At 41.0% G+C, this 25573-nt stretch overlaps 1 protein-coding gene across 2 annotated transcripts in view; it reads right to left on the bottom strand.

Annotated features, from left to right (window-relative positions):
- The window catches only part of LOC114655449 (activin receptor type-1C), a 199998-nt gene that overhangs the window by 42618 nt on the left and 131807 nt on the right, over nucleotides 1–25573 (bottom strand). For both annotated transcript variants that reach the window (XM_028806448.2, XM_028806449.2), the window contains exons 3-4: nucleotides 9949–10194; nucleotides 4890–5120 (exon numbers count right to left, since the gene is read on the bottom strand). In XM_028806448.2, coding sequence (XP_028662281.1) covers nucleotides 4890–5120; nucleotides 9949–10194 — 477 coding nt within the window. The remainder of the gene's footprint in view (nucleotides 1–4889; nucleotides 5121–9948; nucleotides 10195–25573) is intronic.

Genomic DNA, 25573 nt, shown 5'->3' with positions numbered 1-25573 from the left:
AGTTCCTCAAGAAACCTATATGTCTTTGCCCTTGATAACTAAACCAAAAATATTGTATATCAAGAGGCCATCGGATAGGAAACCTATCAATATAAATTGTTCAATACAAATTACATCTTTTTTTATTTTTTTATTGATTTTTAAATTTTGTCCTGTTCCACTTCTACGTGGGTGGAGCCGCGGGGGACAGCTAGTAGTTTATAAAATGAACCTGTATCCTTTGTTTCTCTGACTATTCTGATCATGCTGTGAAAGAATTCTCCCTGTTCAAGCATTACCTGAAGAGTAATAAATGATGCCGATGGACAAGCTTTTCTCCTGCCTAATTACTGACTAAAGGGTATCAGACTTGTCTTGTTAGAGGATACGTTTCTTTCTTTAATTAATATGCTTGATTTCAGCCACATGGTATCTGTCTCTGTACACAATAACTTTGAATGTGACAAGAAATGTAATTATTTATTAAGGTGCAAGCATACAACATTCAAAAATCTCCCCTTTAAGTTGTTTAATGTACTTTAGTTCAAGGCTGTGCATAACTTGGCTCTGAAATTATTTTTGTGTACTATTATCTGTTTTGCGTGTAATTTCTGCTGATGAAATAATACCAATATTAGAGAAATAAATTTCAAACAAGCCTGAATTAAATAGTACAGAGACATATTGCATTCTTCCTTTTAGCAGTATAAGATACAAACCGTAAACAAATCAACTTTAGATCTCACAGCCCATCCACCACATGGCTCATTAAAACTTTGTGTGACCAGATACCAGATTACAATTTTGTGATGGTTGATTATGCCACACACTGGCCACAAATTTGAACAATTTTTGTGTTTATTTCTTTGCAAAATGTGCATAATCACTTGGTTCATACAGGAGTTTCTTCTGAGGACTCTGCTTTAGTTTCCACAGATTAAATATATGGGGTCTCATTCATGACGACTGCTGTGCACTAATTTCCACATAACTTTACACAAATATAAGGATCTGGCTTTGTTACGGTTGTAAATTATGCACACATTTTACTTTTATCACACAATGTCCTGCAAACAAAAAATATACATTTTCTCATGTAGTCATCTCTTTATAATTTACTGCTACTAAATAATCTATGACAAAGTCAAATACATATAACTGATTGTGGCACAATTATGCCCAGTACTTAGATCTAACATATCATTGTCTCTATGGACTTTGCACGTTCTCCCTGTTCCTCCATGCCTTTGTGGCTTTTCAGCAGGTACTCCAGTTTGTCTTTCACATTCTCAAAGATGGCTGTGCAATTCCTAACTAGCCCTGTGTGAATGTGGATGTCATGCATGAGTGGCCCTTGAGACTGACTATTGTGCAGCCCTTCTGCTACTCCATTTTTTCCCCTACATTCCTAAACACATGCATATTGGCCAGTCCTGATATGACAGGAACACTGATAAAGTTGTTTATCATTTTGTTTATCATTTACTTATCATTTAAGAATTATTCCTATGACACTTTGCACAGTTGGATTGTGCGTTGAGGGTAAATTTCGCATAAAGTTTAGGATGAGCCTATGGTGTCCTTGGTAATAAATGGTTGGGCAGACCACAGTTTGTGAGACTTGAAGACTGTGTTTCTGATGTGGATGTCAGCAACACTGGAGTACAAGGATCAGATCTGTCTCCTTTTCTCTGCACTCCTAGAAATACAACACTAGATCATGTCACTTGCAGAAATTCTCAAATGATTCTGTATTTAGGGGGTGTACTGATAAAGAGGATGAGACAGAGGAGATGAGTCAGGTAGAGAACTTTGTTTCTTGGTGGAAAGAGAATTGTCTGCATCTTAACATCAGCAAAACTGAGAAACTGGTTACTGACTTTCTCCATACCAAATAGCCTCTATGTCTGGCTACTATTCAAGGAGTGGATGTAGAGGTGGTCCACTCCTACAAGCATTTTGGGGTCCACATTAATGACATGTTGGACTGATCTCAGTACACACAGGAAAAACATAAGAAATGGCAGAACAGGCTCTTTTTGCTTAGGAGACTGCATTCCTTTAATGTTCTAAGTGACATCCTTCACATCTTCTATAACTCTGAGGTGGCCAGTGCAATTTTCTACACTGCGGTGTGCTGGGCTGGTAACATCTCTTCAAGACAGGCAAACCAAATCCACAAGCTAATTAGAAGGGCAGGCTCAGTTATGAAATGCACTCTGGACCCCCTGGAGGTCGTAGTGGAGAAGAGAATTAAAACAAAACCGAGTACCATAATGAACAATGCTATACATCCTCTCTTTGACACACTAACTCTAACACTAACATCAACACTAACTGAGGACTTTCAGTCAACAAGTCATTCAACAGATGTGTGCCTACTTTATACCAACAGCAATACGTCTGTATAATGCCTCAATGTGTCTGTGACAGTCAAGTCAGAACTCATTCCGATGTGTGTTCAGACTAAAGTGTGCTCATTTATTTATTTATCAACCTTTTTATGTACCTATTTATTTAAGGAGCTTTTGTAAATAGCCAAATTTCTCCCTGTAGACAAATAAAGTTCTATTTATCTACCCCTAACTTACCCCTATCTATCTATCTATCTATCTATCTATCTATCTATCTATCTATCTATCTATCTATCTATCTATCTATCTATCTATCTATTATATAGTGCTTTTTCTATCTTTCTATCTATCTTCACCAAGTAGAGCTGTGGACAGTAGGGACCTTCAAAACTCAACCTGATGTTGTTGTGGAGTAATTGGGTGGATAGGATTGTTGAACTGTATCGGGCTGAATGGGCTGTTCTTGTTAAAAGCTTTTCTAATGTCCTGAAACTCACTTTTTACTTTAAACTGAAGCATTATGTTCTCCAGTGACCCAGAACTGGATTAAGCAGGTTTTATACCATTATGTCCTACTAGTTATGTTACCTTTTGAAGACAAGTAATAGAATAATTTTTAAAATATTTGATAGCTCTTGACTGATGTGTACCCTCAGCATTCGTCCTATGCCTTCCTTTAGTGTCCTTGTATCTCTCAAAATGTTCTGGGCAGTGCATCCTTTCTCAATTCCATTTCATGTCACTTTGTGTGTCATTTCAAGGCCTGCTGCGCTTCTCCTGTCCAATGGCAGATGGGTCCTCATTCCCTGCTGTGAGTCTTGTAATACTTCCTGTGCTTGAAGCTGATTCCCAATGTTCCTCCTATGTTGTTTCTCAGTATCCTTGTGTGTGTGTGTCACCTTCCGTTACCCATTTCTTCCTGTCGATCTCGTCTGACTAAGCCACTGTGAAACTGACCAAAGCTAAACCAACCAATCAGATTGATCAGAGAGACCGGACACATGCATACACAGACATTGGGATTTTATTATAAAGAAAGATAGCTATGGCCTGCACAAAGCTACCTTTAAAATAATTGTTCAAATTGCCAAACTCATTTAATCACCAGTCATATTAGTTTTATTCAAAACAGACATGATGAGATTTTGTGGGCTGGGGATGCAGGCTGTCCAGTAGTCACTATGGTCACTAATGAGATAGTTTGCTTCAGCCATGCATGCAACTTCTACACAGCCTTCAGACCTAACACCTCCATTTAAGAAAGAACAGCTTTAAATTTTGCTTGTGTACACTATTGTGTACCTGTCACTGTTATTATCAGTGGAGAGTGGTACTGAAGTAAAAACGTAACGGTTTGTGTCCTTTGAGGTAGCCTCCTTTCTTTTTTTTGTGTCATTTTTGATTTGAAATGCAAATGCACTGTCTACAGTAAATTATTTAATTTGATTTGAGTAGTTGTCCTTGACTTCCTTCTAGTTAAGTAGAAATGTCATAAATGCAAGCATTGTTAATGTAGGTGAAATACAGGAGTGGTGTTTGCATTGTGCCAGATGCTGCCAGGATAGGCTTCTTGCAATTAGGAGGGTTTGAGAACATTATATTCATGTAATTACATATATTATTATAAACCAACCAAACAATCACAACTGACCCACCCCTCCCAGGTTAGAGAGATTATGGTGTAGATGCCACATGGGCTAGATGGGCATCCTGGCCAGGAGAGGAGATGGTTCCTTGCTCGAACAGGAGACTACTAATGGACAGATAAGCACCCCAGCCGGGGAGAAGAAAGGGAGCAGACCCAGAAGGAAGAACCGGAAGGGGTGGACAGACAGCCCATTGAAAGGAAAAAATATCACCGGGGTTTTTTTACTCCCCCAGCATGCTAGATGGCAGCCGCCCTGGATATCAGTGCCCAGTGGAAAGCTAGCAGGGCATGCAGGGAGATGTAGTCCGGCAGAGCAGCACTACTGGGGTCACTGGGTGCCACAAGAGGGTGCTACAGGGAGATAAGTTCTCTGTTGTGATGGACTTCCGTATGACCCGAACATGCTTTCATCAGACAATGGCCCTGGCACAGGAAGTACTCCCGGGTCCTTAATTAAAGGGACCGCACTCCCTTGGCCAGGCAAGTTGGAGCTGGGAGGAAGAGAGGCCTAACACTCGACTGGAGGAGGGCCGTGCGGTGGTAAGAGTTGGAAGGAGAGAGATTTGGTGTATTTTGGAGGGAGAAACCTGTGTTTTGTGCTTTTGCAACTGTGAAAAGCATGTATTTGAACCCAGGACTGTGTTTGTGTGTTTGTTTTGGGGTTTGGGCTCGCTGACACCCTGGTTTCCATCACAATGGTTACCTTTACTATATAAAAGAATGTACACTTCAGCCAAAATTCTCACATTATAAAAATTTTCAAAACGTCCACACTATTTTGTTTTGCACTCTTTTCTAACTTTAATCTGAAGTTTTCACACATGAACATCTGGCCTGCAAGTACGAGATTGAAGAACACAATTAAATTTATGAAATGACAGAAGGGAAAAGACCACTTTCTAACATACCTTTGTTATCTGCTGCAATGAAGCCAAGGATGTTCTCATGTCTAAGCATGATGGTCTGATAGATTTCAGCTTCCCTAAACCAAGACATTTCATCCCGAGAAGAGAAGATTTTGACAGCCACATCTTCTCCTTGCCATTTCCCCCGCCACACTTCACCAAATCGCCCTTTTCCAATTATTTCATGAAGAACTATTGTTCTGGAAATGGTCCGTTGAACAAGCAATGGCAACCCTAGAAAGGAATAAAAAATACAGTATTTTACAAAAATGAAAATATAGATTCAAACACAGAGATGTAATATAAACATTGTTAATTGTAGAACATCACTTTTGGAACAGCTTGACAGTTAGTATTTAATGAAGGAGGATATGCAAAGGATTGGTTTGTGCCACAAATTTCCATTACTGTTTTAATGAAATACACTTCTTTTAAAAGAGGACTGCAGGAATAACATTAGGTTAATATCTCTATAGTAAGTTCACAAATGAGACATCAATACAAACATACAACATAAGGACAAGAGCAATCATCATTAATCAACAACCCACAAATAATGGCGTAACAGCACTGCCGCCTCACATGGCTGGTGTTCTGGGGCCTCATGCATAACGCCATGCGTAGAATTCACACTAAAACATGTTGTACGGACAAAAGTGGAAATGTGCGTACACACAAAAAAATCCAGATGCATAAATCTGTGCATAAGCCAACTTCCACGTTCTTCCGCTCTATACATCCCGGTCAGCATGAAAAGTAACGCATGTGCATGCGCCTGCTGCCACTCCCCAGCTCCTCCCAGAATTATGCCTCTTTGAATATGCAAATCAATATAAATAGCCCTTAAGCTCAGCATTCTGTGAAAAGACAATGGCAAAAGCACTGGGTCAAATAGAAGAATTTCAGCGAATACCAAGTGGAAGCAAGGAAAAACATACTATTTTTTGTTTTAAATAGTGGTATAAACAACAAAAGGAAGTTGATCGAGTGACATAGAGTGTTGGAGAAACTTGAAAGCTCAAGTTCACAAAGTCACACAGTGCCTGAAATAAAAAAGAAGTTGTCGAATATCAAAGTCGCCGTGAAAAGGCAAGTCATAGCCCACCATCTGAGTGTCATATGAAAGCTTATTAGGGTACAGAGAAAAGGAAAAAAATAGGGACACAGTGGGAAAAAAGCTCAAAATGTCAACTTTAATCTCGATATTTCCACTTTAATCACGTAGTTCATTTTATCATTAAAGTAGAACATCATAAACTTCATCTTAAAATCATTTAATTTACTAGTATCTCAAATACAATCGTAACTAAAGTAGCATGTTAAATGCTTTGTTTTGAATATGTTCTTCTATGTGCTCTATGTATGTGAATCACCATGTGCTTCTTAAACAGGCTTTCTCTTCCTCTGACAGGACACAGAATCCATCACATTTGTGATATTACAGCTCTCTGAATAATTTAAATACTGAGATGTATACTTGATATCATTTCAATATTCATATCATATCAATTAAAGCATGTGGCACAGTGATAGTGACGAGCAGGCGCCCGATTCAGAGATTGTTCCTACCTCTTGTAAGATGCTTGCTGCGCTGTGCGCAAACTTCAATGAAGTAATTTATTGCAGCCATCTGTAAGCTTAGAATGCCGGTTCTTCAAAACTTTTAAGGAAGGTTGAAATATCTTTGTAGTACATGTTTAACTATTCTATCCATCCTTCCTTCCAGTGTCGCGCCAGCCCCTGCAAGAATACAGCACGAAGCAGGAACAATACCTGAATGGGGCGCCAGCTCCTTGCTAGCACTGTGACACCGTGTCCTCACATGTTTAATTATTAACAATACAGATTATTTAAATGATGTTAACATTTTATCTGTATAATGTAATAAACATATTTTGCTGCATTTCATCTTAAAATGATATCGTCATCATATGTAAATACTCGCTAAAGTGGCTTAGGTTGTGCAATATTATAACTGTATTGCAAGTTTACAGTGAGGTAATTGTACTTATAAGTACAAACAGTTCTACATGGAGTACTTGATGGACTGATTCATTGCGTTTAAAATTCTTGGGATGAAACTGTTTCTGAACTACGAGGTCTGTACAGGAAAGGCTCTGAAGCATTTGCCGTATGGGAGCAGTTCAAATAGACAGCATGGCTGAGGCAGTTTGTGCTAGATGCTGTATACCGATAATTCTTTTTCCGATCAGCTACTGTAGAGCTGTGATTCCACACTCAGATACAATGATATAATAGTCCGAGTGGTGCAGTGAGAGTAATATGGAAAAAGATGATCCGCTGTGGCAACCCCTAATGGGAGCAGCTGAAAGAAGAAGAAGGTGCATTGAGAGTAATAACACTAAAGCAACTATGGTATTTGGAATAGTTTGGCCATTCCGTGGGCCATTATATTGTTACAGGTTAATTACAATCAGATGCCTTAAACTAATAAACATATGCGGTTGATTTTAGTGTATTTGATAAAGCCGCATCAGGGATATAGATCTAAAAAAGAAAGGGAAACCACACTGGAACAAAAGCACTGCTTTGACACTGCGTGCCGCCAGTTTGTAAAACTGAGCTGAGAACTTGCGTACACCAAGGATTGAGTTGGCGTGAAAATGTGTGTGGCTTTACGCCAAGTTTAGTTTTTATACATCACGTTGTGAGCGCGGAAACAGGCGTACACAACATTTCTGTGCGTACGCACTATTTATATATGAGGCCCCTGGATTTGAATGTCATGGCCAGTCATTGTCTATGTAGACTTTGCATGTTCTCCATGTACTCCAGATTTCTTCTTGATGGAAACAGAGAATGTCCCAAAAATAAATTAAAATAAAATTGGAATAAGGCTGTGGTGGAGTTGGAGTAAGGTAGCATTATTTATCCAGGTAATAAGATATATGCAGACCAGCCTAGAAAGGCACAGGAAAATTCCTGCATTTTTTTCCTTTAAATGAAGGGAGAAGCCAGGAGCATTAAATTGAATGTTGGGTTGGGAAATAAGTTACGGCTTGAGCTTTCCATCAGGATGAAACAAAAAGAAACAGACGCTGTGTGGGAGAAAACAAGTGGAGAAACACTTTTTTAATGGAGGAAATGGGCAAGTGAAGAAGACACCCTGCAAGCTCCTTTAGGGATCGGCTCACTGTATAGCCAGGCCCTTAAGGCTTTACTTTGACATAGATTCATTTCATAATGAGTTCAACAGCCCTTTGTTTTCTTGCATTAGAATGTCTTCTGAATTCTGAACTCATTTTGTATTTTCACTTCATTCTGTAACAATGCCCAGACAGCAGTTGTCTGACACCACCTGACAAGGCCGTTATTAATAAATCCAGTGCTTCCATCTGTGGTATAGCGGGTCCACGGCTCAAAGAGTGGCTGTTTTAATTAATAAATAAATAATGAATGCACTCACGCTGGGGAGTTTCCGGGTTGGTGTGAGTCGGTCAGCCGTCCATGTGTTTCTTAGCCTTATTATCAGCCCAGGGTGGTAATCAGGGATCACACCTTCAACAGCTCCCCAGGCTATAAAGGGGAGCGCAAAAATAAAGATAAAGAAAACAGGAAGGAAAAGGAAAGAGAAGGGATGTTGAAGGACGGGAGAAGCAGGCAGGAGAAAAGAGGGAACAGAGTGAAAGCAGATGGACGGGAATACAGCCCCAAGGAGGAGCGAGTGGCCATCACTCAGGAGGGGGTTGTAGGTCACTCCTGCTCCCAAAGACATTCAACAGGAGCGACCCACAACCCCCTCCTGAGTGATTATGCTCTGGAGGTGTTCTCGCCAGGAGGAGCCTTTGAGACAGCAGTGGTGGGAGTACAGAACACCAGCGCCGGGCGGAGCCTGGATTGGCAGCAGTTTGGGCAGAGCAGGGCTCAGTGGTTGCCTGCGGACGCCATGGGATTGGCGGTGGGGAACACGGGCCGGAAGAGATAGGTTCCTGCAGCTGGTGGTTGAGGTTTCTCTGGGCTATCCAGATTGGATAAGCCAGAGAGACATCCATTTTTAAGGAAGGTACCACGGCTTGTGATTTTAAAATGAGTTTCCTGTACTGCTTTGTTTTAACCTCATTTTTGAGGGATCTTATTTCTATTTATTGGCCTCCACCATTCACTTTTTAAAGATTATTGAACTTTTTTGAGCTCTGCACTTTTTGGGCACTATTTGGATTTGCTTTTTTTATAAAATGAAAGCACTTGCACTTTTCACCATCCCCTTTCTTGGTATGTTTTGTCCTCATCTGCCACGCTCATCCTGGTTATGACTATAGACCATGTAGGGTTCAAGAGGCTCCCAAAAATGAAGAGGCATGCAAGGAGCGGACCAGTACCATTACACCATCATACAGTTATTCATCTATTTTCTGAAAATACGTATTCCACTTCAGGGTGGTGAAGAACTGGGACCTACCCCAGATGCTCAAAAAATGAAGCAGCTCTTCGCTGGACAAGCTCATAGACACGGACATGCATACTTACACCTTACGCATCTAAAGTAGTTTAGCATCACCAATTAACCTAAAAGTCACCTGTCTGGAGAAAAACTAGTGTGCGAGAAGATTAACCCATGTGGATTTAGGGGGAACATGTGTACTCCACATAGACCATGATTGAGCCAGGATTTGACCCTTGTCTTGTGTAGCTGTGAAAACAGTGCTAAAAACTCGGCCACTATTCTTATACTTTTTCCATTATACAAAAATACCTTCAGTCTTAATGTGTTTTTTTATATCCTAAAATGATTTATTGAGTACAGAATCATTCTATGTGATTATAAAATAACCAAGGCAGAAATAGAACCCCTGGGTGACTTAGCGAGCATCAATCACATGTTTAATAAATGCAGCACATGGACACATGATTGGCGCAAGACTTGATTGCTTCTTCAAGCTTGGCGGTGCTGCCCTTCACCATATCAGCCTGTGGATACTCACCATCATGGCACCCATGGCACCCCTGATGGTAGAAATAGCATTTATGGCTAGCAAACAAAAATAAAATACACAAAAAGACACAATACCTAAAAATGAACTTGTATTCTCATTTCACTCACCAGATCCTGAGCCAGATGTGGTCATGTCAAATATCAAGTCTTTCAGAGATTTGGTAGTTTGCATTAAGCTGCGATTGGATGAAGGCTCCTCGATGTCATGCCTCTTTGCTTGGTAGTAAGCGCACCGCTGGCCACGGAGGATGTAAATTACTGTTGTGATGACCAAACACAAAAGACCCACCGGCACAATTATCACAGCAGCAAGTTCCCGCATTCCCCATTCCTTTTTCCTTGGTGGTTTAGAAACTGAAAAACAAGAAACCAACAATGTTGATGTCTGGGGCTGAGCAGATGGATTAGGTTTCTTCAAAATCCACACTAAATGTATAAAGTGTAAATCATTGCCTTAACATCTTTTATATGAAAGCACAATGCAAAGCACTTTTTAGTCATTCTGCATTGCCAACGACTAGACAGCCCCAGGCTGCAAACAATGGGCAGACATTGTAAAGCAAATCCTTTACGCTTATACAAAGGTGAACTTTAAGGCAGAACATGAGAGAGTGAGTACAAATTTATGGGGTTAGAAAACATTGCCAAACGTCTGTTAAAGATGATGAGAAAAGGAAATGTAGTGCCTAGCTGGTATAGAATGAGCTTTCTAATGGGAACAGAATAGGTAACATAAATGAAGGACACAATGGCTGGACAGAATCTCCTTTCCTTGTTTGCAGTGGTTTAGGGGATCAGTGAAAACTATGGTGGCAAGAAGTTACAGCATTTAAGGTCTTTAAAACTCTTATATTTTTCTTGACCTGCCCCCTTAAACAAGGATCCTAAATGAGTGCTTGTCAATCCTTAAGGCTGGGATGAAGAATCAGAGCTTCCCTTCTAGGAATGCATGTTTGGGTAGGAGAAATATGGAGTCAAAGTGATAGGATCATGTAAAGCACTGTGCTTTGGGAAACCCCGCAAGACTTAACAAGCATGCAATGTATGGTAAGGTGGTCTGTCAGAATTGTTGACCCAGTATATTTCCTTGTCTCTTCTGTTTCCTCTCCTATTCTTCGATTTTTAAAATGTTCCATAGTATTAGCCTGGTGAATTTCTGTCAGTAAAGTATTCCAAATTTTAGGTGCATAACAGCAAAAGGCCATCTCACCACTTCTTTTAAGCTTGGCTCTTGGAATTATAAGCAGACCTCCATTTGAAGATCTAAGGATGAGACTTGAAGTGTAGGAGACTGGCAATCCAAAAGATAGGATGAGGTGAGATTATTTAAGGCTTGAAAGAACATTAATAGTATTTTAAAGTCAATTCTGAATGACTTGGGTAACCAGTGTAACACCACTAAAACTGATGAGATGTGCTCAAATTTTCATTTTCTAGTTAAGATTCTGGCTGCTGCTTTCTCTACTAATTGAAGTCGATTGATGTCTTTCTTAGGTAGACCAGTTAGGAGTGCATTACGGTGATCCAGCCGACTAAAAACTAATTTTCTAGCATCTTGTAAGGTTATAAGAGGTCTAACTTGGATTTTGTTAAATGTAGTTGGAACAGAATCCTAAAATTATGCAATAAATGAACAGTAAAGGGGTTTACCATAAGTCAACAAGCTATGTTTTTACTGTGTAACCCTTCATATCATATTGGCATTGTGTGAAGCCCTGTTTATTGCCAAGTGCTAATCATAAATGATGTAATACATGGTGAATTAAACTTAAAACAGCATGCAGATACCATAATTAGTTCTGGATGTCCAGTTATTATTATTCTTTAGATAAATGACATGTTCACCCAGCATGACATGCATAAATGCCCTTAAAAGAAGATTTAACGTCACATCATTCCTCTCATTATCTTCAGCTAAGGCTCACTTTAAAATGTGACTTTAGAGCTCCCGTTGAAGGCAAGAAAAACAGAAGACCCAAAATGTGTGTAGGACAAGGAAATTTACAAAGGATTATACGAAAAGGCTCCAGATCTATCTCAGTGACATTACACCATCTAGTGGCTACATTGTTCAAAGTTTCCAGCTTCACACTATGAAAATAAAACAACTTGTCAGAATTGACGCCAAGGTAAATGGAAACATTTTAAAAAGATTACTGAGCAGAAATGTGGTGGAAAATTTGAGAAAATGATTTTAAGCAGCATTGTCTTCTTTAGACTCGAAGTTCCCATCTCCCTTTTTCGTATAGGAGTTGTCCAAGTCTTCGAGGAGCAAAATTAGTAATGGTATGTTAGATTACATCATTCTTCTTACACACAGCAAAGGCATTATGCTTACATTTGCTTTGTAAAAAGGAGCTCAAATAAAGGGGTTCCTTAAATTAAAGCCATCAAGCTGCTGTATGTTTTCTCCCATTCACTCCAGTTTTCTTCTCACATCACAAAAGACATACGGATAACCTGGAGATCTGAAATTGGCCCATGTGACTGGGGGTATAGCGGACCCTGTGATGAACTGGCACCCTACCCAGAGCTGCTTTCTGGCTTAAACCCAATCCTGCCAGAAAAGGCTGCCATCATCAGCCCCAGCAAGTATGTATTTTAGATTATGTTTGAGGGTCCTTTTATCATTTAATATGTCATATGCCCAGAAAATGGCTGGCTGATCTCTTAATGGTCCTTGTTGCTTTGATTGACAGAGTATCTTCCTTAATCTGATGGTTTCCTAGAGAAAAGAGGTACTGTGTACTGAGATTTTCCTGGTCTGAAGTTGATTAGGCAATACTAATACTACAACGACATTTATTTATTGTGACGGGTGGCTGGGGCCCATGCCGGCCGGGATTCCCCTGCAGCATATGTTCCAGGGGAGCAAGCATGGGATAGGCAATATTTCCCCCTGGACACTAGATGGCAGCCTCCCTGGGTTGCAGCGGTGCCTCAGACTCTCGCAGGGCTTCATGGGAGTTGGAGTTTGGTGCTGCCCTGTTATGCTCTGCAGGCGCCCCAGGGGGTGCTGCAGCAGGAGCTGCTAGCCACTTTTGGGCACTAGTTTCGCCACACCTGGATGCCTAATAAAAGGAGCCAGCAACCACCACTCATTGGCCAGAGTCAGGAGGAGGAGAACAAAGCTGGTGGTGTTGGAAGAGAAAGAGGAAAGTGTGTGGTGTGTTTTGGTGGTGCTTATTTCACACTTGGGACTGTGTTATGCCTGTGGGGATCACAGGGAACACGTGCCCCACAGGTGAAGAAAAATATTTTATACATGCCTCCGGTGTGAATCTGTGTCGGGTCGGGCACTTATATAGCGCCTTGTTACATTATATAGCACGTTTTCATACAAATGATGTAGCTCAAAGTGCTTTACAAGATGAAGAAAGAAAAAAAAAATTATATAAAAATTAGGCAATACTAATTAACAAAGAATAAAGTCAGGTCTGATGGCCAGGGAGGACAGAAAAAAAAAAACTCCAGAGGGCTGAAGAAAAAAAAAATCTGTAGGGGTTCTGGGGCCACAAGACCACCCAGACCCCAACTGGGCATTCCACCTAACATTAATTATCTAAATGGCAAGTTCTTTCTCCTCCGCTGTATTTTGTATTTCCCTACCTCCTCTCATTCCACCAATGCCTGCGCTCTCCCTATTCCTGTTTTGGTTTTCTTTGCTTCTGGTAACTCATTTGCTTGTAAGATATCCAGCTCGGTGGTTTAATTGTATGTTACGCATAGTTAGCCATTCTGCCTCATGGATCCTGGTTTCAAATCTTATACTCAGTCGCTGTCTGTGTGTAGCTTGCATGTCATCTCTACATATGCTAAGATTTTTCTCCAGGTATTTCAATTTTTCTTCCACATCCTAAATGTGTGAGTGTAGATTTAATGGGTGATTCCAGTTTGTCCCTCTTGTAGCTCTGTGCAGTAGTGGACCTTATGATGAACTGTACTCCTGTCCAGGGTGGTATCATGGTGGTCACCATGATCTAGGCTTTATTTTTATTTTTATTTTTTTTCTGCCTTTTCCTTGATCTCTAAAATAATGGAGGTAATGTTTTAAGGTGTTTTAAAAGCTCAATGAATTTAATGGTCTGGTTCTTTTTGGTTTTATTTCTGAAGATGCTAATTTTGAAGTACGTCTTCCTAAGGAGCCATTTTAATTTTAATATCGCCATCACACACTCCTGGTCCAGGTTTGTGACTAATTGAACACATAAAACGTTAGCGTCATCGTTGTTAAGGATTCTCCGGCTAATTGTTTGCTGTTCTTCGACTTTGATTAATGTCTCATGTTTTGGCTTAGGCCACATGAAATACTCTGTTTTTTGTTTCTCTTGCTACGTCTCTCTTTGTCTCACATCCTAGCCATTGTTTATTTGAATATCATCTTCCTGATTTCGACCTTGGCTCATTTTGACTTGTGCAGACATTAAAATGCGTTGTTCCTGATGATTTTGGGATGGACTCCAATCTCTTACCCTGTTTTGGACTGAGTGGCTTTAAGACTCCTATGTTATTCTACTGTGGATGTGGCTGGAGCCTATCCCGGCAGGGTGCCACTGCATCGCAGGATAAACACACACACACCAAGTACACACACCAAACACACACTAGGGCCAATTTATTGTCATCAATTAATCTACCCTGCATCATTTGGTCTCATTCCTGCGAGGGCAGCAGCACTACCACTGTGCCACCTTGCTGCCCGTAACAAAGTGAAATCGTCACAAAATATAAAAGCATAATTACAAAGGAGGTGAAAAAAAGTATGTGATCCATTATTTTGTTTTATGTTTCTAATTAACTTACATCACAATGCAGATATCTGTTTTCACTTTGATATTAAAGGAATACCTCACCCAAAAATAGTATATTTTTTATATGTTACTTATGAAATGGTGTTTGTAGTGTGTCGCAGATAAGCCCCTTGTCCACCTCTCGGACCCTCAGGTACCACTCCAAACACAGGGTAAAAGTACAATTCTTCTTTATTGTACAATCACGTGCACAAAGCACCCTCCACTCCACACTATTCATAAACACAACAATTACTCTCAATAATACTCTCTCCTCCTCGCCCAGACACTTGCCACCCTACCTCCCAGCTCAGCTCAATGTATTGGGCTTCCCAGAGGTCTTTTATACACCCTGACCTGGAGGTGTTCCTGCCCAATCAGTCCACAGTTCCTTATTCCTTCTGGGTCAGGGTAAACAGTCCTTTTCTTCAACCCGGGAGCATGTCGTTTCTTCCTGTCACGTGACCATGACGTACTCCCGGGTTATAGGGCACATATGAGCCTATGAGCCCCACTACAGCGACGCCTGGTGGCCCCCAAGGTATCCAGCAGGGCTGCGTATAAAAACTACATAGTCCATGAGTCTCTGCTGGAACTCGGGGCATGTCCACGCTGTCCGGAGAGCTCCTCCTGGCGGCCTGGGGGTGATGGCTGGAGTAAGAAGCCGGCAATCCACCACAAGTGATAGCCAAAACAAATTTTTAATCTCATATTTTCTAGCAGATTGGAAAGAAAAAAGTTCATTATAATAGAATCCAGTTACAAACAATGCTGTACAATGGCAAATGATATGAAAAACGTCCATGGAAAAAAGTCAGAATCTCGCATTACTCGTGTCGCATGACCCACATGTTCATTATCTGGTCATATGCTCAAAAAGTGTAAAATGCATGGATTTTTTGCTAAAGTAACTTACAGAAAAATCAGTGTACAACATGAACAGGAAAGACATTTCCACAATACAGAAGAGCTGCTTCTCTCCCTCATTCATTGGTCAAAAGTCCTGTCCTCAATTCAAAAGCACAGCATTACAGGGATGCCTTTCCTGTTTATGTTGTATGCCGATTTTACTTGAAGCAACTATTAATATTTTAGCAAAAAATGCATGCATTTGGCACATGTTGAGCATATGACTGGTGTGGCCACCAGAGGACACTCCAGCTCCCCAAACCCGACACAGACAGGCTCTGGATACAAGTCTCAATAAATCAAGAGGATGTTTATTCATGGGAAACTCTTCCCCAAGTGTTTCCCACAGCACAAGCACAAGTACAGAAAGCATAAGCCACTCTTTGCCTCTTCTTCTCTTCCTCTCTCTCACTGCCTCGTCTGCTACTCCCAGGAAGCTTTAACCTCCTTCCTCCCGACTCTGGCTCCTCTATGTGTGGCAGTCAGCACCTTTAATCCAATTCCTGGGAGTGCTTCCAGTGATATGAAGCTGCAGCTCCAAAGCACTTCCATTCTGGGTGAGGTTGGACTCCTAAATCCGGAAGCTCCCCCGGAAGGCCCCACAGGACCAAAAAGGGCTGTCCCCCAGGACTACAATACCAGGCATGCCTTGTGAGCACCCATGAGGAGTTCTGAGCCTAGGTTTGGTGCCATCTACCGTCCTGGGGGAGACAAAGCCCTGCGTAAGCTGTCTCCCCCTGTCCTTCCATCTTATCCCGTCTAGATAAGGACACCGCCAAACCCTTCACACTGGATAACGGATGTGTGGATTATACTTTTTCGTTTTCACAGACATTTTCACGTCATTTCCCTTTGTACAGCTTTGTTCACCCTTATGTTCTAGCATATCAAACTTGTTCTCTCGTTCTGCATGGAAACGATAGATTAAACATTTTTCTTCGCCATCAGTACAAGCTGAACAGGGTAAGTAAAATATAAAATCAATTATCTTTTGCGTGGAACATTTCATTAAAGATTCTTTTTCTCTTGATTAGTGTTAAGAAGGCCAAATTGAATCTACTATGATTCAGTGTGGTATAACAATAAAATGTGAAACTTCCAAGGGATGAATGAATATTTTTTATAGACAATATAAATGATTTAAACAAATAATTTAACAAGAAAGTACTTACATCTGGAAATGCCAAATAATATTAGATTTGAATATTTTTGGAGATGCAAATCTCAACAGATGGAGATGGACAGACAGAATTCTAAATTGGGTAGATGCATGGCCACAGAAGATAAACATAAATTAATGAAATATAAAAAGAAAAATGACTGTGTACAAAATGTTCAAGAACATGAGTCTTCTTCTTCCTTTGGCTGCTCCCGTTAAGAGACAAAGTCAGAGAGGTGAGATTGTTTTGGTTTGGACAGGTGCAGAGGAGTGATGCTGGGTATATTGGGAGAAGGATGTTAAAGACAGAGCTACCAGGGATGAAGAAAAGAGGAAGGCCTAAGAGAAAGTTTATGGATGTGGTGAGAGAAGACATGCAGGTGATGGGTGTAACAGAGCAAGATGAAGAGGATAGGAAGAGATGGAACAAGATGATCTGCTGTGGCAACCATTTGGAAATGTCACTCCTACTGGACTAGGCAATGTTCTGCACAACCAAGCAGTTTTCAGAAATGTAGTGCTGGGTGATTAAGTGTAACTCAAGCAAGTTAGAAAGTGTCCATTTCCCTCAAAGTAAAGCTAACTGCAACCTTAGATCTTAAGAACGATGCTTTTGGGAAACTCACCTCAATTGGGAATGACTGAATGTATATTTTTGACTGGCTAGGCAGCTGAAAATAAGCAGAAGGAATAATCTGAGCTTTGTGGCACGGCGGTGTAGTGTTAAATGCTGCTGCCTCAAAGCTCCATGAACGTGGGTTCAATTCCACACTTGGCCTTTCTTTATCTGTGTGGAGTCTGCACATTGTTTTCATGTCCACTTGATTTCTTTCCACTTCCCCACACTTCCAAACTCAAACACATAAGGTTGATTGCTGCGTCTAACTTAGCCCAATGTATGTGAGTCTTCATTGCTATTGACTTGAGTCCATCACAGGATTGTTTAATGTTCAGTGTTTAATATTGATGTTTTCCACACCAAGCTTCATCTCCTGTGTTGTGGTGGATTTACTGAAGTTGATTTGATTTTGGTTTACTGAAGTGGGCCCAAAACACCTGAAATAAGTTCCAGCTTCCAGGGACAATGTAATGGATAATTTGGATGTGAGCATCAGTAGACTTTGCGCCCTAGGAACCAAGTTACCTGAACTATTCTATAACATTTTCAGTAACTATTTAATGCTCTGATGCTGATCTTTCTGATCATAAAATAGGTCATTACGATAGTAATTGAGAAGAATTCATAATTAATTGCAGAATTACAGTATTAGGGGGTGCCTCTTTCTCTTGCACGATTTGGTTCAAAAACTAATCAGCACATCGTCAACTCATAACAGGCTTAAGTTTCGAGTTTGGTATTTTTCCATCCAGCTGTTTTAGCTCTAGACCGTCCTCAAGAAACTGTAACACACAGACACACACAGGTAATAACACACCCATCATCGAGATATCAATGTTTTTGGTACCAGGGGACACTAAAACATCAAGATTCATTGAAAACGGTGATCAAAATTTATGGTGAAAAAATAGACAAAAAGTGATGGTGAAGGAGGGCGCAAAGCAAAAATGCCTGGGTGATCTACCCAGGTTTCTCATGCTCATAGCATAACAGCATTTCTAAAGTGACCGAAAGAAAACAAACCTCAGCATCAACTAATAAAGAGATCTTCTTTTGTACAGCAATATGAACTGATTCTAGAATGTTTTTTTAAATAAAATCTGACGTATTTAAGATCAAGGTGGCTGGAGCTTATTTTGAAGACGTGAAACATAAGGCAGGGACCAGGCCTGGACAAGAAGCTAATTCTATTCAGAACTGCCACACACACCCCATACTGGGAGAATTTAAGAGTACTCAGTTAGCATGTAATTAAGGAATGGTGAGGAAAACCTGGAGAAAAAGTCATGCAGACACAAGAATGCGTCCTTTTTTATATCTCTTTGAAAATAAAGCAGCCAGTAAATAGTGGAATAGGTGTGTAGGAACGACTTGATAAACTTGACACTTTGCAGCAAAGGATGCCAGTCAAATGATGTCGGCAGGACCAGAGGGTCAATGAATAACACACTGCTTTTCCCCTTTGCAGTTAGAGCAAACATGATATGCAATCAACCTTAATATTTACTTTTCATTACACCATTTTGTTTTAGGCAACGTGTGTCAAGTTAGCAGCCTCACAAGACACAAAATGTGCTCAAAATGGCTTAGTCTGAAGTTAACTAAAATGAGCACTGCTAACAATGAAAAAGCTCGTGTTCATGATGATTGTAATGCCGTTATAATAACAAAAAGAAAATCAGACATATGGCAGTTATGCTGCATTGTATTTGATGACGAAGAAGGCCAGCTTTTGCTTGCTGTGTTGGATGCTTAAAGTTCAGCCACAAAGCAGCAGTTGGTCAGAGATCTCTGATGTAAGAAGCAGGAGCTTGTCCATTGTACTCATCACAATATATGCTAACCAGTAAGACTCAACATTTTTCTTTTTGTCCCTGCACTCTATCATTAGCCTTTTCAAAGGTAGTTTTTCATTTTCTTGTATTATTGCTGTCTTTCTTTAGAACTAACTTTTTTGTTCGGATTTGATTTCTTCCTTGTGCCTGATGATGTTGGGTTAGACTCTGGTGGATTTGCGGGATTTGATTATGAACAAATAACTGAAAAATATCTGTGTAAAAAAATAAAGCACATTTCTGGCCAATAGTTTTTTTTGCAAATTCAGAATGCGACGAGGGTGGCAAGTCTAGTTTTAGTCTATCTTTGAATGATTTTTTATATTTGTCTATCTTTGAATGATTTTTTATAATTTAGTTGTAGGTAATGGTGTAATGCATTACATAAAATGGTGGAGGTACACACAATTTTTTAATCTTCTGGTCACAAGCAACATACAGCATACCTGTTCAACTTCATGAATGAAGGAAGCAATTAATTTTTCTACGCTGCGGTATCCTAGGGAAACAATTTGAGCTCAAAAGAAGCACAATGTCTGAACAAACATATCAGGACAGCCTACTCCATCACTGGGTGAACCCTAGACACTCTGGAAGCTGTTGTGGAAAAGAAGATGGTGGCAAAATTGGATGCCATTTTGAAAAATCCTTCCAGGAGGCGCTCTCTTAGAAGACTTTTAGCCATAGGCTCATTCCACCTCGGTGTGCTAAGAAATGGTACTGGGAGGTCTTTTCAGTTCATTGTGAAATATCTGCACAATATACATTTATTTATTTATGGATGATTGATTGATTGATTGCCTGTATTATTTGTCCTGTGAGTCAATATCCTTGTTTTGTATGTTTCTGCTTCTGTATGCATTTGAATTTCCCCATGGGATTAATAAAGTGTATCTAATCTAATCATTTACTCTAATCACCTGCAGGTTTTTCAATATCTTAAATAAACGTGACACTTTCATATATACATCTATCCATCCATCCATTTTCCAACTCGCTGAATCCGAACACAGGGTCACGGGGGTCTGCTGGAGCCAATCCCAGCCAACACCGGGCACAAGGCAGGAACCAATCCCGGGCAGGGTGCCAGCCCACCGCAGTTATATATACATTTTCAAGTGTATTGTATAAAAATGATTACATATAAATAGGGAGTGTTATTTTAAAATATTAACTAGTGCTTATAAGGTAATGGAATGGAAAAAATTTTGCTAATGCACATCAAGTCCTTAGAAGGACCATTGGTCACAGGGGGATGTAGAATATTCTGGCAATAACAGGCACAATGCAGGAACAAGCCCTATACAAGATGCCAGTCTCCTATGGGCCCACCCATGCACACACCCACATGGCCAGTTTGAAATCTCTGTGAGACCATGAAAACTCCATATAAACCCCAGCACACTGGATCTGTGAGGCAGCAGACTGAACCGCTGATATACTGAATTATATCTGCTAAGATGGCATGCTAGACAACATTCAAAGAGCTTCAGTTCAATGGAGTATTCTCAGCAAATACAGAATATGTGGTTACTCATCCCCCTTATAATCCATCCATCCATCCATTATCCAACCCGCCATATCCTACCTACAGGGTCTGCTGGAGCCAATCCCAGCCAACACAGGGCATAAGGCAGGAAACAAACCCCGGGCAGGGCGCCAGCCCACCGAAGGGCCCCCTTTGTTATAATATCTGATAAAGTGCACATTATGATGACCCATTTTGTTGTAGGGTGGCAGATGTTATCATAAAAACTAGTAAGGTATGTTGTTGTGATAGGCCTGCTGCAACCACTGCCTTGATATGCAACCCACGCATGTCCTAACTGAAATGGAAATGAAGCCCACACTGAAAATGAGTGATGAAAATAGTCATGTCAATTTGTAACCCGCTTGGGGCCTATCCCAACTATCATAGGGCGCAAGGCAGGAACAAACCCTGGACAGAATGCCAATCCATCGCTGGGTGAACACACCCACACACACACACACACACATACACACACAAACACATGTACACACACATTAGGGCCAATTTAGTGTCACCAATTCACCTAACCTGCACGTCATTGGATTGTGGGAGGAAGCCTGGAACACCCAGAGAAAACCCACAGGCGTGAGAAGAACATGCAAACTCCATGCACTCCAGGAGGACCTGGGACATGAGCCCTGGTGTCTTTACTGCGAGGCAGCAGCACTATCACTGCCATGCTGCCCAAAAAACTTAGCCTCTTAGTCAAAAATAAATTTAATAAAGCTATCATTTAACAGCTCCTATTACACTGAATTGGTTTAACTGGCGTTGAGAATGTTATATTGTAATTTAAGTGGCCATCTTTTTATAATTTACACAAACCCATGCAAAAATTCACAGATGATAATTTTAGGGGAGCTGGCATCTCATTCTCATCTCCTTGATATTTCACATCCTGATATCTGGTGTCACACACGTGTGACTAGGAAGGAGCTCAGTGGACCACGTGGAGGTAGTTACTCGCCAGGCCAGGGGGTGGCGGGGTGCACTAAACCTACCTCTGTTATCTCTGCAGGCCAAATACGGGAAAACCTGCCTGATTTAATGTCACTTCCGGTTTTGGCAGCCATACTGACGTCACTTCCGGTTCACGGCTTATAAAACCACCACCTTCCAAAACCTCATCAGTTCAGTCTTGGAACTCAACCTAAGCACATCATTCTTGTTTCATATACCCTTTTGCAGCCAGGGACAATATACGGGTGGCTGCCCCAAACCTTTTTTCGTGTGTTGAGACTACTTCTTTTACTGTGATGTCAGTCTGGCCGCCGGACCTGAAAGTGAAGTTAAATCAGGCAGGTTTTCCCATATTTGGCCTGCAGAGATAACAGAGGTAGGTTTAGTGCACCCCGCTATCCCCTGGCCTGGTGGGTAATCACCTCCACTTGGTCCACTCAGCTCCTTCCTAGTCGGACGTGTGTGACACTGGTTGCAGTGTGCATATTTCCAAATTCATAAATTATGAGAATAAATATGTAAGCATGTCTGAATCTGCAAAATATGGCTAAAGGGAGTGTGCATTCATGAAGTCTACAAACACAGGGGCATGGTGTTCACAGTTTGCAGGACATGAAGAGTAGGGCTGTATAAATTTACATAGTGTGCATATACATGTTGACAGAGTGTGGGCAATCCAGCATTCACATGTATTTTCAAGTTCATTTAAAAACACCGCTTGCCAGACTAGAAGCCCACACTTGTACTTATATGAACATGAACCAGGCAAAGCCGTATTTAATGCCGCTGTCTAATACATACTGTATATATATTGTCGCAGATAGAGTATTTGTCCACCTCTTGAACCCTCAGGTACCACTCCAAACACGAAGTAAAAGCACAAGACTCTTTATTTTTCTTCTTGAACCATGCACAAAGCACCCTTTCCACCACACTACTCATATAACAATTCTCTCACAATAAACAATGCAATCCTCCACTCCCAGACACTTCGCCCTCCTACCTCCCAGCTCAGCTCAGCCCTTCGGGCTTGTTCAGCCTTTATCGGCTCTCAGTCCTCCTCACACCCAGTCAGGTAAGTCCAGGTTAATTCGGCGTCCGTCATGGTCTTCACCCAGTCGGGACTGCCCTTCTTTTTTCCAGATTTCTTCCCCATTATGGTCTGCTGTAAAGGACGGTTCACAGCTGCAGCGCTCTTGGTCGCGGGTGGGATTTTCACCTCCGCGGTTTCAAGAGGGACCTTCTTAGGGTTCTGGCCACAGTAAAATTTATTTAAATCCAGGTCCTCTGCCAAACCCGAAGGCCAGAGAATTCTGCCGACTACGCCAACTGTGACAGATTGAGGTCTCCATGACCCCTTGAACCCTCTGATCAGACGTCAGACACCAGATAAAAGTCCAAATAATAGTTTTATTATTAATAATAATAATTATAATAGTGCACAAAGCACCCTCCACTCCACAATACTCAATAATAAATCAAACTCTCCAACAAACCACTAACAATACCAATCCTCCTCGCCCAGACACTTTGCCACCCTACCTCCCAGCTCAGCTCAGTGTACTGGGCTTCCCACAGTCCTTTTATATCTCCCGACCCGGAAGTGGTTCCTGATACAACCCACAAGTCCATTTCCTTCCGGGTCAGGGTAAACAGTCCTCTTCTTCACCCCGGGAGCACGTCGTTTCCTCTGGTCACGTGATGATGACGCACTCCCGGGTTATAGGGCACACAAGAGCCCACTAGCCCCCCTACAGCGACTCCCGGTAGTCCCCAAGGTATCCAGCAGGGCTGAGTATAGAAACTACAAAGTCCATGAGGCCCTGCTGGAACTCGGGGCACCATCATGCTGTCCGGAGGGCTCCTCCTAGCGGCCTGGGGGTGACAACCGGAGTCTGTAGCCGGTCGTCCATCACAATATATATATATATATATAAAATGCAACAGTGGCATGCATGCCAAGTACTAGACAGGCATCTGTGTGCTCAAATTAGTTTTAAATTGTCATTACATAAGTCACCTAACGTCTGGGTGAAGTCTTCCACTTTCCCTGTCTCTATTCTCCATCGATAATTCGAATAGCCATAAAACATTTTGCTCATCTTCCTCTGTAATGAAGGGTTGCCCTGGTGTGGCTGTGACAGTAATGGAATATTCTTATATAGAAACCAGAAGAGAGAAAGTCCACTGTCATGTCCAGGAGGAAAGACAGAAACTACTGCTTTGAGTGGCTGCTGATAATACAAACGTCCTGAATGCACATCAATGTGTTTGGTCATGTCAGTACAAGATTGATTTAAGGTGTTAGCAAAAGGCAGCTGTCTACTAAAAGTAGAATTATTTGGGTTCTTGTATTTGGTTTGGTTCTCTTGGCAGCTATGGGAATGGCAAGAGGATTTATGGTCTTTAATTAACAGCAACACAAATGTTCATGTTTTCCACACCAAGCTTCATTTCCTGTGTCATATTGGATTTTTGCTCATTTTGGCCATTTGAATGCATAAAATTGATTCCATTTTTATAGCTTAAAAATCCTTAATGTCCTTAAAGTGCTGCAGTAAAGTGCCTATGCTGTGGATGAGGAGGAATTAGAACATTCTCATGGTTTCATAAAGAGTGGGATCAACCTCAAAAAACCTAATGGTGATGCTTTTGAATAGCATTACTAGATCGATAGGCAAGTCTTTTAGCGAGGGGATAAACATAATTATTCTTAACAAGTTGCATCAAAGTTCTGTAAGATACATTTTGGCCGCATGTGTGAGTAGACATGCCCTGCCCCTGAACGGGTGTCTCATATCCAGGGATGGCTCCTGCCCTGTGTTACATGCTGCTGGAAAACTCTTCAGCCCCCACACAACTAGATTAAGAGAGTCTGAAAATGGATGGGCGGACTCAATCTACATGTGCATTTTCAGTCTCACAAAGGAAAACATGCATCTAAGGCAAGAAAAGAATAATAAGAGCTCTGTTAGGTGGTAATACTACTACGACTACTACTACTAATACTAATAATTCTTTACACTTTTATAGCACTTTTCTCACTACTCAAAGTGCTTTACTGAATGGGAAGCCACTTCAACCACCACTAACGTGTAGCACCCTTCTGGATGATGTGACGGTAACCATTATAGTGCCAGTCCGCTCACCACACATTAGCTGTTAGTTGGTGAAGGGGTGAGAGAAATAGCCATTTAGAGACAGGGGATGACTAGGCCATGGAGGGCAATTTAGCCTGAACATTTGGATCCACATTCAGACCACATGATAAGAGAATGATATTCCATAGTTGTCCTCTTTACTAATGCAGTATTTATTTTAATCCAGATACAGTGGAATGATCTCCCTTTGTGTGTTTGATCTGTAGCCAGTTCACTAATGTTTAAGCATCTTTTGAAAATGCACCTTTTCACTGCTCAGTTCTCTTCTGTAGAACAGCTGTTGCTGTACTGACAGAGTTGACGATGCCGATTTCTGTTGTCTAGTTGCAGGTACTGTATCATATATTGTAGGACTGTGACCGCTTGCTCATTTTTTCTCTTTGTTTTCTGTTGCTTTTGATCCTTGTACCTTCTCATCATTCTTGTATATGCCTTGCTTTGTAAGTTTACTTGTATAAAGGCATCTGCTAAATAAATAAGAACAATAATACATTAAAAAGTGTCATTTGTCTAGAGCCCTGCATTGTCTCTTGCTAATAAAATCTAATCTATTATTGTACATGTCAAAGAACATAAATTAAAGTGACAGCACTGGCAGCAGCTTCTTATAACTGTGAATCCAACCCAAATGTGCACTGATTCAGCCCTAGCTGGACAGTCTCAAAAGTGTACATTGGAATTTCATTCTTTAAATGACTAATATGTGAACTCCATTCTTAAATATTTACACATTTTGGCCCCAAAGAATAAACTCACATTTCATCAACTT

The sequence above is a fragment of the Erpetoichthys calabaricus genome, chromosome 8 (assembly GCF_900747795.2).
Source record: "Erpetoichthys calabaricus chromosome 8, fErpCal1.3, whole genome shotgun sequence".
In the NCBI taxonomy this organism is placed as follows: Eukaryota; Metazoa; Chordata; class Cladistia; order Polypteriformes; family Polypteridae; genus Erpetoichthys; species Erpetoichthys calabaricus.
Note: the sequence above shows the minus strand (reverse complement) of the source record. Positions and strands in the feature narration are given on the sequence as shown.